Raw genomic sequence first — 13871 nt, forward strand, 5'->3', positions numbered from 1 at the left:
CCTGAGCCATGGAAATGAACAACCATTGAGGCAGATATATATGTATGTGTATATATATATATATGCGCATGCATGCGTGTACATATGCGACACACACTCAATTCTTGTGGGGTCAGTTTCCCCAGAAAACCAAAGATGGCCACAAGCACGATTCTCTCATGGGAGCACTTGCCGGAGCCATGCTGCCATGATGTGAGACATGAAACACAACATGTGTGCACCAACAAGACCTAGAGGAGAGCAACCCCATCCCCAAACCTCCCCCTGATTGTGCGGGTAGGAGAGCCAATGAGAGGGGGAGAGGCGCAAAAGGGGGGGGGGACGATTGCCGGAGGAGCGAGGGGGAGGCAGGAAAGAGGGAGGGAGTGATTGCGTTTGGTGGGCGAGGAAAGGGATGAATGATGGGGGTTTCTGTGTCTGAGGGAGGTTACGCCTCTGCCTCCCCTCCCCGACAACGGAGCACCATACACTCTCTCCAACAATGCAACGCCCCATCCACCCACCCACCCCCTCCTGCTGCTCCCCTCCCTACGGAAGGACGCCTTCCTCTTTGATACCCCTCCCCCCCCCCTAGGGGCACCCTTCCCCTGCCCCTGCCGCTCACGCCCGCCTCCGCTTCAGGTGCACTGAGGGAGTGTGTTCGATCGAGGGCAGAAGGGGAAGGGGGAGCAGCAACAGCTTGCACACACTAGTGCACACATGCCCTCAACCAGCTTCATTAGCATTTGTTCACGTCAGGAGGCGTGGTGAGGAACTCGTCGGCTCGCTTGTGGTCGTTGAGGGCCTTCAACGTGTACGTGTCATGTGGAAGCTCGGATTTGCGTCGCAGCAGGGGCTTCTCCTTGTTCTTTGCTTTCCTAACCTGATTGGGAGAGAATTCAAGTGTTAGCATCATTCGACTAAACAGTCAAGCATCCACCCCCCCCCCCTTGCACCTATGACCTTTGACCCTTGGGTGGCTCCAACAAGAAAACAAAACACCCACACTCGCAATTTCCCATCAAAACGAGATTTAAAATGAGTCAGTCTATTGGTTTTGCCCAAAATGATGTATGAACTTTTCAAACACAATAATATGTTTACAGTTCTGAATTGGCAGGAATCAGTTACAGGGTGCGTTCCGAAAGTATTGCAATTGAATTTCCCTGCATAAACATTGAAATTGAAATTAGTTGCACACTTTTATTCATGATATTTACCAATTATGGCCAAGTGAAAGGAAGGTACTTAAAAAAAAAAACATGCCATTATTACAAATCTGGTCGCCTTAAACTAATTGTTTTTAAATGTCATGATATCACAACTTCATGTAATATGCACCTTGAAACACCCAAATGTCTGCTATACATCATAACGAACATTTCATTTCACTCATTATAAATCTTAAAGAAAAACGAAATTCAATAAATACAATGCATGCATTCTAATGGTCACCATTCCTAAAATTTCTACAAGTCTTACTAATGTATCACCTCTCAGTATTCTAATGTCCTTTGCGTAGACATATGGTCTCATTATTTCATCCAAAAGTGGGAGCCGACACAGTTTAACATTATTTAAAATTTTTTATAAATTTCTCCATTCGATTTAAACTCTGTAATTTGGTGATTGCAGAGGATTTGTAAAAAACCAAACCAGTCTTTAATGTCAACTTTGAGGGTATACAATGGTTAAGAATGCACTTCAGAGGTCTCTCATAGTGAATTTCCAACATTAGGCTACTATGAGTTACATGGCTGAGAAAAAGGGTTTCTCACATGAGAAGAAATAGAATTATATCAATACATGCATGCCAAGAGATAGTGGGTGCTTACTACATACATGGACAGGGGTAACAAATATGACTTCCTTTAAAAAAGGTTATGTAGATAAGCTTGTGTCTCAGTGGAAGCCGTGACACCATATTAAGAATGATAAAGAGAAACAACAGATTTGAACTATTCAGTTGTAACACTTATGCAGTCATAACAAAAGTGCGAAGAAATAGGACGAATTTAACTTAACAAATTTAATTTTACTTGTTATCTATTCCTCCATCGATTTGAGTAATTACACAAATAAAATAACTATGACTTTAGAACTACGAGGGTCATCCGGAAAGTAGTACCCGTTCGTGAAATAAAGACACAAAAGTAAATATTAAAAAACATAAAAAATTTTATGTGAAAGAGGATACTTTAAACTACTTCTCAACATAATCTCCAAGCAAATTAAGGCATTTGTCATAACGTGTGACAAGTTTCTGTATTCCTGCTGCATAGTCCTTCGCCGCCAGCTCATTGAGATACGCGAGGGACCCATCTTGCACAAATTTTTGCATAATGCAGATGGTGTTTAACAATTTCATGAACAATTGTTCGAGAAACATTGGGAAAATGCTCACAGATGTCATCAATTGTGACGCGCCGATCGTTCCTCACGAATTCGTCAACTGAGCTCACCAGTTGGTCTGTAATGACAGACGGTCTCCCCGAACGCTCATCGTCGTGTGTGTTCCCCCTCCCCATGTTGAAGTTGCGACACCACCGCCGAACAGACGACTCGTCCATTACATTGTCTCCATACACCTCCTTTAATTGGCGATGAATATCACATGGGCGAACGTTTCTTGCATTGAGGAATTTAATCACTGCCCTCACTTCACAACTGGCGGCGTTCTCAATTTTTTTAAACATTGTAAACAATCACAGAAACAACACAGGCAATGCTAGCGTCACGCAACTTGGCTCAGAGAAGGCAGACAAGCCACTGAAGCTATCTGACCTCGTCCAGCGGCTACTCGCGTCGTCAGCACTTCATGCGGCACGAACGGGTACTACTTTCCGGATGACCCTCGTAATTTAAAAACCCATAAGTATTTTCTTCATTTTCTTCCAAAGAAAATTTACATTTAAGTAAATGAATAATTTAAGTGACTTGTTTTTTGCAATTTTAACTCTTTTGTGCCAATGGAATTTGCTGGCAAATACCATCAGGGCACTGAATACCATGAAAGACTCTACACCTTTGTACTGATCACCTTTTGAAGGATTCTCATGTGAAAAATCTTCAAGGCATAAAATTCAAATTGTTGGGACCCCTTTTATTAGGACACAAGTTCCTTAACTTGGAAACAGGACTGAGATTGGTTAGATCGTTCATTTAATTAGCAGCCCTTCTCACAGCAGGAGTCCTTGGTCAAATAATTTCGGCCAAAATACAGTGGTTTTGATAAAGAAATATTGTTCATTACCAAAATACTTTCACTTTGGACTTGAATTTCTTCAGTTTTGCTATGAATTTATGCATTGCTATGCATTCATGTCCTAATAGAACATTTATTTAATTAAATGAAACTGTACCACTTTAATTGTAATAGATGCAGTGTATAAACATTTGACAAAGCCAAAATATAAACACCAAGAAATATATCTTGTATTCCAACAGTCCCATCAATCCAAGCAACAAAGATTATTTCCCATTTTAATTTGTTTTGTGATTCTAACGGTTTCTTTGACTATCTAACGATTTTCCCAACATTAATAGTTCTTTAAGGTATGGTATATTTTAAAGCAAGGAGCTTAGACATAGAGGTACATCAAACTTCTCATGAATGTTCCACGATTCGTGTCTTTTTACATGCTTTCTACACACTAAACACCTCACAAGTGGTTTTTTTTAACAAAGAACACCAACAAAGGAAGGGAAAGGTTTCTCACTAATTCTAATTGGAGCATCTTCATTTGACCTCCTCTGGTGGCTGGTCTTCTCTCTTCAGCTTCCAAGACTTCACAAATCATGGAAAGATGAACATTCTCAATATGAATCTTTTTCATTTGGATTAACTTATATAAGGAATGAGCATTCATAAAGGAAATTTATATAAAGAAGAATAGGGCGGCCTACAACACTCCTCTGTGGAACTCCTGAAATTATGTCAACCTCTACTGAGCAAAAACCATCACGGCTACTTTTTGTTTAAGGCCAACTAAGTTGTCCCTAGTCGAGTTGGTCACTTTCTCAATAATACCATAATAAGTTAGTTTACGCATCATTTCTCATGAGAGACCTCTTTGAAAGATTGCTTTCAAGCTAAAAATACGACATTCACTCATGCATTCCCATCCCCTGATTTCTGGATATCATGAATGAAAAGACCCAATAGTGTTTTGCAAGATCTACTTTTATTAAACCTGTGCTGGTTATGGCATAGTGTAATATAAACAGTTCAGCTTTGTTAAAAAATTTTAAAGGCACAGCAAAATGAAAGGAATTCACATCATTAGTAACAGTTTATGACTTATCAAATGTTAATTTTTAAGAAAATTACTGCATAAATAATTAGACTATGGACTTAAGCCATGTGAGGAGCATCTAATGCATGCAACAAAGGGTCCAAGGGTCCACTGAGAGGGGTCCCAACAGGTTGAATATTATACATGGTAGCTTCAATTTCATGCTTCCTTCTCCCGAAGTCACTATTGTGTATACACACCATTCATTCCCTTACATAGCGAAATCCCAATCAGATTGACATGACATTTCGTTTAAGGATTGGAGTTTCTCAATTCCATGGATTCAACAACATTTGCCTAAATCTTAAAATTCTGGGCCCATTCCTTATCAAAGTCTTAAAAAAATCATATTAAAGTTTACCACTACTGCATTTGCTAAGGAAGAAGGCCTCCCATTGAAATCAAGGGCCTTAAGAGCCCTAGATGTTTAAATCTAGAGAGACAAAGATGTGAGCTAAGGGCAAGATACTATTTGAAGATACTCCCAATTCAATTAGTTTAACCATGGATTTGTGTGCAGTTTTACAGCGAACTTTTAACATCTATCACAATATTTAATGCTTTGATGCCTGGTCTTAAAAGCAAAATGTAGTGCATTTCTTCATTAAACTCTACCTATGATGTATTCTAATGTTTTGACAGATTGGAACCACCATTTCAATACTTGCACTTTTAATACTTAGGATATTTCAGGCATTTAAACCCTTTATCCATCAGGATCCACAATATTTTCCTTTTTTTGCCACTAATAGCAAAATATTAATGTGCCAGAAAATTTACTTTTAAAGTGCAAATAATGAAATAAAATTCTATTGATATCAAATATGATACAAAAATAGTTTTTTAAATAACTTTACAGGTCATTTTAAAAACAATGAGTAAGCAGAGAAAATTCCCCAAAGATGTGACTAATTTCTACAAACTACAGAAATCCAATATAAAATTATGATTGATAACAAGTGAAATAATTAACAAGTTATTTGTTACAAATTAATAAAAAAATAGCATTCCTTTACCTCTCTGGCTTCAGCTTCAAGCATTTCATAAGACATTTCTTCATCAAGGCCAGGTTCATCACCAGCACCCCTCTGCTGATAAGTCAATGGGTTCATACAGAGACCCACAAAATGTCCATGGGCATTGTAATTAGGATTATGGCTAGCCAACTGTTCTAGCTTTTGCCAAAGTTCTTCCCTGTCTTTGAGACGTTCTTTCTCTCTGAAATTCAAAGAATAAGGAGGGATACAATCAAGTCACATGCAATTAAATATGCACCATAAGCTGATAAATACCAACAAAATACCCAATCTAAGTCAATTGCAATTTACATGACCAACAGCTCTCATATGAACAGAAATCAATCAAAACAAATCTTATAAATGAAAAACAGGAGTTCAAGTATCATTAATCATTTCTTGCACAATCGGTCATACATTCTGCCATGACCTGTGAAATTTTTCTAAGTAAATTATGACTCATTTGCATTAATATGAAACATGCTGTTGAAGTATTCTTAAATAAGAACTTCTTCTTGCTAAAGTGATCATTTCCACACTGCAATTAAGAAGTATTACTGAAATACAAGGATGTACACTCCAATCAACATTAGTTTATTTTAAACTAAATATGCTGCATCACTTACATGCATCTTATTTTTTAATCGACCATTTCATTCCTACTCTTAAGTGGAACCAGAGCCAGTAACTTTGGAGGGAAGAAACTTCCTTTAATAGCACATTTATTCGCAATTTATGTGCTCAAGTGGAAATCAGCAATCTAATTCTATTTGGAATCATTAAAGGATTATGCAACATGATGCTAGTCGATTTAATAAGGAACGTAGCATACTTACTTCTGTCTCTCTTGCTTAAATTGTGTTGAGCACTCATCAAACAGCATTTGATTCATTTCCATGAAGAGTTTCAAAGCGTTGTATATTAAACCATGAATCGTTCTGCAAATAAAGAAGTTTATGTTGAAAAATTATGGAGTATATGCGTAACTAGCAACACATACACAATTAAATGGTCTAGGTGACTTAAATATCTATCAGCTGGAGTGGTAAGGATTTGGCTGGACCCAATCAGTTTGGGGAAGGACGAGAGTTTCTGGTAACATTAAAACCAGTGACAATTTTCCCTGATTTGCAGCTTGCCAAGAGGTATCCTTTTAATCAATTCATCAAGTTTTTCTCTCTGCAAATTCCTGGATAACTGCGACAAAGCATTTTGCCTTCTCTTCCCTACATTCCTAAATTTGTCCCAGGGAGTTTGAGGATAATAACAAATCTTCCCACCAACGTAAGTTGAGAACATACAGAAAATACACAAATTGTCCTCAAAGATAGTGATCTTTAATATACTTACCTTTAAGCAACAATATCAACACTAAATAAAATAACTAAATAACTAGTAAGAACTGTCTTGATGTTTAATGGACAATATCACTGAAAAAGTAATGATGAAACTGCTCTGTGAGTAGTTCTAGTGACCACAGTGTTCCCAGGATCCTGATATTTTCTTGTTTCCCAGGTTTGCTGAGGCTAAAAACTATAGGCGACAAAAAATCCATGACCATTAAGCAAATGAATGGGTGGATACTATACTGGGCGAATTCAGTCCGATTCAATAATGTAATAGGAGAAATATTTAAAAAATAAGACAATGTCACTGGGGAGGGAAAAATAATGACTAAACAGAAGATAATGCATGTTGAAGAATGATTTAACTTTGGGGATGAGCTGAATTTTATTAGATGACTGTCACCAAGCAAGTAACCGACACCAAATATTCAGGTACCCAATAAACATTCGGATGTAAGCCAGATATACAGGACACACTCCCCCATTTCTTTTTTATTTCTATCAGCAGTCCACGAAAATGACTGCACTAAGGTATTCCTGTGCTGCCTTTCAAAAAGACGCTAAATACAAATTACAGCAAACTTATGTGGTAACAATTATGAACACGTGTACTGCTTTGTACAATAAAAACTAACCTCATGTCACCAGTACAGTAACCCTATTTTGGGAGGTTGATCTTGAGTTCTTGAAGTGGATGAAAAGGTAAGGTAGCAAGTGCAGATATCTTTCTGGAAAAGGGATCCTCTTGGTATCTAGGTAAGTGCACACAATATCTCATGCCACCGGATGAATTTTATGGAACTATGGTCCATATAAGGGCTCCACATTAAATCATAATGTTCAATTCAATAGCAGTTACAGCATCTGCCCCAAAATTAAGTAATGTGATATTATACATCTTTTTTGACTCAAAAGACATTATCCAAAAAGAGTTGTGGTTTCAGGGAGAGAGAGCGGGCAGTAAGTTTTAGGTGGAAGTCCTAGAAAGGCTCAAGGAAAAGAGTGCCACATGTCAGTATGGAGGACATCTTCACCAACTGGATACTGCATCACGACAACATGCCATCCCAGACTGCCTTCCTCGTGACCTCAAGCACAAGGTGGGCAATGCCGCCCCACTCACCCTACAGCCCCGATGCAGCACAGCAGGACTTCTTTTTTCCTCTATTAAGTCTACTTATTTTTGGGACAAACCCTGTATACAAACTCGATGGGTAAACTTTGCTACTTGGGAGAAGGTTAACTATAAAATGGTCATTTGCTCCTACTTGTCCTTTTCTCCCATTCCCAAGACTTTTTCTTTTCACAATGCCAAGCAATTACTTCTTTTCTAAATTAATTAATAAATATATTTCTACTCATGCTTGATATCTTTCAGGTTACCATGGCTTCCTCAAAATTCTTTCTTTCATTCACCTGCCAAGCCGTACAAAACTTATATATGTTACTATGTGCCAAAAACAATTATTTGGCATAACAATAATGATGCTGCAGCATTAAATCTGTGTATGCATTTCAAAATTGTGCCGAAGATGTGGTTTGCCAGTAAATCACTGCCAAAATAAAAGTCTTGCTTATATCAAACAAATGCATTTTGGGTGTCACCCTAATTGACAATTTCAGAATAAAGCAGTACACCCCACACCCACACAGCAATTAAATGACATTATGTATACCAATGATATTTCTACTCTGTTACTGACATCCATTTTCCTTGACTAAATAAAGACGAAAATGTTTTCTCAGAGAAAAGCACAATTTGCAAGAGAACTTCATAGCACTACACCGGAAGAGACCTTAGAGGAGAAATAGTATCAAATAGCAAACTTGCAGGCCATCCGAGAAGGAATTACAAATGAAAATTGTTCCTTAGATATATTTAGGAAAAAATAAAAAAATTAAGGAATGAATGAATAAAGGAAATAATATTTGAAACTTACTTATTCCAGTGTGATTTTGAATTTCTATACAGGGCTGGAAACATGATGGGAAGAATTGTAGCAGCGTTATCATTAATCAGTGACATTATGTACTCATTATTCCAATAGTACAGAGCTCTCTCAGCAACCTGAAAAAAAAAGAATTGACAATTTTGTAATCATGATTCACTGGACAATATACCAAACCATGACTCACTGGACATGATGATTGACATAAACTGTATGACGTAAATAGAGCATAATAAAATTCCATATCCAAGTTATAAATAATATTATTTAATGAAAACTATCTTTGTAATGAACAAATTAACAGCACTTACAAAGTCAATTAAAAAAACACAATTTTTGTATTTCTAATGGCCACATTAACAATATCAACTTCAACTTAAATTCTTTCGAGTGTTTGACTGAAAACATCAAAGGATTATGGATGTAATTTTAACTGTAAGTCTTGTCATGATCAAGCATATTGCCAAAATATTTCTGAGGTAACCATCGTGATATTCCATACATCTTCTTTTTTATGCTCAGAGGCATTATTTTATAACCAATTGATTCATTTTTTATAACATCCTCAAAATCATAATCAAACACTGACATTTTCTCAAATACTATGCCTTATCTGGAAAATAATCGGAAAAATATTTTTATTTGTACAGGAAAAATACCATTAATGTATTTCTAATTTGTACATGACAAATTTTTGGACTAAAAAACTAACCTGAAATTATTGCTACACTTCCTATGATTTTCATACTGTAGACTTTACAAACTAATGCATTACAATGACCATAACAGTTTTAAATAATGCATGTAAATAATTATCAAAACATGCTACCTATAAATATTATTACATATATTAAGATATTAATGCACAAAAGCATCAAGTCAAATTACCTGGAAGTGAGGACTTGAAACACATTTAGCCAGTTGTCTAAACAGAGGCACAGCTACCTTTTTAAACTCTGCTGGTTCTATTACGTCCAAAATTTCTTCAAGCTCATTCAGAAACATAACCTGAAAGAAAAGTGAATCTTAATTAATTCTGACTCATAAATTAATGAAACAAGGGGGAACAATTCTCCAATAGTGATTCCAGACAAGGATAACATATTGATCATAGGGTGAGCAAAAATTCAAATCATAATTGCCACCAAAAACTTATGGTTTTTGGCTCTCTGACCTTGTATCCAACAGCACTAACCCTAGCTGTGAATTATCCCATTATTTTGAGTAGATTTCGAAAACTTTAATACATTAAATACTGGAAAACTGCATTCATAATCATATTATTGCACATTAAGGCATGAGACAACGTATATTCTATGCCTGCAGTTGTTCCTTGGTTCAAGTGTTATGACTTGATGATACTCAAGAACAATTCAACCATTATCCCTTAGAAGTTTCATTGATTTTCTTAAGAATCAACTTTTATGAAAAAAATGCTTTTAATACACTACTAAAAACCACCTTTTTATTAAATAGCTAATTACTCTTAAACAAATTTAAAAAATCAAAGCTTTGACAAAGTGTTAGGAAAGATTTTTAATTCAACCATCTACAAGGTTTTTTATTGAATACATCAAATTTTAAAAAAATATATTATTTTGCCTGTTCACACATAATAGTAGAATTACCTCCTTGGGAGAGTGTGTCTTTGGCCAGTACTTAAGTAAACTAAGCACCACAGACTCAGTGAGGGCAGCATCCTTCTCGAGAAACTGGACTACACAGTAAGCCAGCTGTGGGTGGTATACTGATAATGATTTCACTTTGTGCAGTGGTAACAGCACCTTGAGCAAAAACACCTTGTGCTCTTCTTTCAGAGGCAATGCAAAGCCATTGATGATGCTGGAAAAGATAAAAACAACCATCCTTGTATCACTTATTTCTTCACTTAAAGGGGTCGAGATGGTGCAGTGGCTAATGTACAGGCTTCCCACTGAGAGAGACCTGGTTCAAATCCAGGATACAACAAATATTTTTCAGAGGTATCACGAACCCTACTTGAGGTGCTTTGTGAAGAGAACTTTGAGTGAGTACGACGTCCGTCGGATACGTTCAACGTACGTACGTATGTCGGGACCAGTTCACTTATATACCACCCCTCCTCTCCCTCATGATTGGTATATAAGTGAACTGCTACTGCTTTATTTTGTACCTGATGATGACGCTTGAGCGTTGAAACCGGTTGTACGCTAATAAAGGACAGTGGAAAGTTACTTTGTATTCTTAATTTCATTAACTATTAGATCATTGGCAAGTGGTCATTATATAATCATTAGCGGCCATATTTACGGATTAAGGGTTATGCATGCCTAATGACATTGCAACAAAACCAAAAAAATAAATCCATGATAGGAAACCACTATCGCAAACATATTCCATTATGTGACCAAGCCCACTTTGAGATATTCAGTAGAAAAGAGCACAATAGTTCATGGGATGTCTCATAAAATATACTTGGACCTGCCTTATGAAATGACAAAATAGCTCAACAAGAAATTTAATTTCACAAATGGCTAACACTGATTGAAAGAATATAAACTTCATTAGCAAGCTTGAGGCCTGAATAAAACAGTGAAGCACTGAGAAATAAAGATTCATCATAAGAGTAATAAAAACTAACCAAGGGAGTATTTAGAAATAACATGCCACAAATAGCTCATTATGTGTGGGAGTCTTACATATTTAAAGACATTTATTTACATGTGGACTTAAAAAAAATAAGGTTCTTTCTTACCTTCCCAAAATCTCAAGAAGTTCGGCAATGCCATTATGATGTTCTGTTTCATAGATAAACCTGAAATTATTATGAAAAGAATGTTAATTTTTAAAAGTGTTCCAATTATGAAGAGAATGTGCCCATACTAGGTCGCTTCATTCTAGACAGTTTGTCTCACCTATAAAATATGTTGTTGATTTGTTTACGAATGTAAGCACGAAGTCCAAGGAACTTTCCATAAATTCTGTGCAATGTGGTCTTCAAAAAGTCCCTTTCTCTGGGGTCTTCAGAGTCAAAGAGCTCTAACAACTGCAAAGCAAAACTTAAAGATGATCTATGCACTTTAATAAAAAAGTCTAGCAATAGGAAAATTTCATCTTAGGAGTGATTTTGCACAATTCCTTATAAATGAATAGATTTGACAGAATCAGGCAGAAAAAAAATTGTTGGCTTCCACTAACATATAGAGCATATGACTTTGACTAAACAGAAAAGAGCAATTTGAACACCGGAAATCATTCTCATTTAAAAAAGCAGTCACTCTAATAGATAAAATTTGATTAAATACTCATTATTATTATTATATGCAATAATCAATTTAAGACACTCTAATGAAGTATAACCAGTGGTACTATGAATGACAAGATTCAATTGATATTAAAAAGATTGTTTGCATAAACTAGTAGTGTGTATCTAGGGTGACAATGATATGTCCTGGAGTTTAGTTTACAAATATGATAAATGAAAAATTTGGGTCAAAAAAGTATTACTGTATGTTAGGTATATGATTGAATAAAAAAACAAAGTAACCACATAAATATGCAAATATTATGCATTTGCTGAGCTCAAATTACAGATGGAAAATATTAAGTGATGCTTATATGTTGAAGAGAACAAATGAAATTTGCTCTCAATTTCTTGACAAATTATTCCAGTGATAGATAAATGAATAAATAAAATGAAGCAGTCCAAAGTATTCTTATTTCTATGATACAGATATATCATAGAAACCTGTACATTCCAATCTGCTTCCTATGGTTTCAGCTTTATCAGAATCAGCTACTTTGAACTCCAATTTTTTACCGTGCCCAAGTTAAAACAATCACTAACACTAACGCCTAATACAATAATCTAGTATGGATAATTGCATGTTTTAAATGCAGAAATTTAATGACATCTTGAAAATAAGCTCTCAAAAATTTAACAGCAGGTCTCTACCCCCACATCATTTCATACATACCTGCAAAACAAATTTTTGATCTATATATCTCTTTGCTATATTTGACTGAAAATCATGCGACTCAAGAAACCTGGAAGTAAAATTAAAAAGAAAATTAATTACTTTTAAAATGCTGTCTTAGAGGCAATAATCATACAGTTATTTCAAAACAAGATATGCAACAGTTGTCTGCTTTTTTTATATTTATGACAGACATGAAAAACTATTCAACAAACTTCCTATAAAATCATAACTAAATACTCTGATAATATCAATGAACATGGGTTATTTCATGGTAAATGAACAAAGCAGTATGTAACGCAATAGAATGACAAAATATTCCACACATTGCCAATTTATGCACGGTCTCCTCTCCATTAGGATAGGTTTCAACTCTATCAAGAGCCTTCTTTTATATATATAGAAATATACATATATATATATATATATATATATATATATATATATATATATATATATATATATATATATATATATAAAATATCTTCGAAATGGAACGCTCATCGGCGACACACAAATATATAAAAACACAGATGTAGATTTTTAGAATATAGAGACACAAAGAAAGGACACTCACAATTTGTTATTTACATATATATATATTAATATCTTCAGTCATCAATACAAGTATTGAAAATGCTGGTGACCTTGGTGGCCACCTGCTCACTAAGTACTGGCATATGTGGCATTTGTATTATAATTCATTCTGAATCCATTAATCTGATAGAACTACAAATTTAGATATTTGACCTACACCCACCTGAGAAAGAAATCGTAAACTAATTGTAAGTGTGGCCACGCTGCTTCTAATGTTGGCTCATCCTCTTCGGGGTCAAACTCTGCACCATTTGGATTACTCGATGGGGGAAGTGTTCGGAATAAATTCACAGCAAACTGGAAAGAGGAGACCACAATGACATTTCAAAATGTATGCACTGCAGAAAATTTCAACAACAGAACTTGAATAAGCACAGATGTTTCTCTCCCATATTAGCTTCCCAGGACAAACTTTAATATGAAAATAAAATAGAATCATTTAACATTTCAGTCACTTTTTTCTAGTTAAGGTAATCTGATTCCCCACATCTTGAAGCATCAGTGGAATTTAATTTCTGGCATTCCAAAAATGCATTGATCAGCATAACTATATTTACAAATTCAAAGGATTGCAGAGATGTGGCAACAGTTACTTAAATGAAGTCATACACATCCACTGAAAGGCCCCAGGATACAGGAACTTGAACAAAGTAAAAATAATTTTCCTTGAATAGGATTCAAACCCAATCCCTCCATCTCTGGCCGAGTGCTTTAGCCATTTAAGCTATTCAGG

General features: G+C 35.7%; 1 protein-coding gene across 5 annotated transcripts in view; it reads right to left on the minus strand.

The window, feature by feature from the left end:
• Positions 1–592: 592 nt before the first annotated feature.
• Positions 593–13871, minus strand: part of wrd (Protein phosphatase regulatory B subunit well-rounded) — a 367100-nt gene continuing 353821 nt past the window's right edge. For all 5 annotated transcript variants that reach the window (XM_071591240.1, XM_071591242.1, XM_071591241.1 and 2 more), the window contains 10 exons: positions 13302–13435; positions 12542–12611; positions 11480–11610; positions 11320–11379; positions 10214–10427; positions 9474–9593; positions 8577–8704; positions 6127–6228; positions 5291–5492; positions 593–862 (listed from right to left, as the gene is read on the minus strand). In XM_071591240.1, the coding sequence (XP_071447341.1) occupies positions 719–862; positions 5291–5492; positions 6127–6228; positions 8577–8704; positions 9474–9593; positions 10214–10427; positions 11320–11379; positions 11480–11610; positions 12542–12611; positions 13302–13435 (1305 nt within the window). In that variant the 3' untranslated portion in view covers positions 593–718. The remainder of the gene's footprint in view (positions 863–5290; positions 5493–6126; positions 6229–8576; positions 8705–9473; positions 9594–10213; positions 10428–11319; positions 11380–11479; positions 11611–12541; positions 12612–13301; positions 13436–13871) is intronic.

This window comes from Hetaerina americana, unplaced genomic scaffold (assembly GCF_022747635.1).
Source record: "Hetaerina americana unplaced genomic scaffold, ioHetAmer1.1.p SCAF_44, whole genome shotgun sequence".
Taxonomy (NCBI): domain Eukaryota; kingdom Metazoa; phylum Arthropoda; class Insecta; order Odonata; family Calopterygidae; genus Hetaerina; species Hetaerina americana.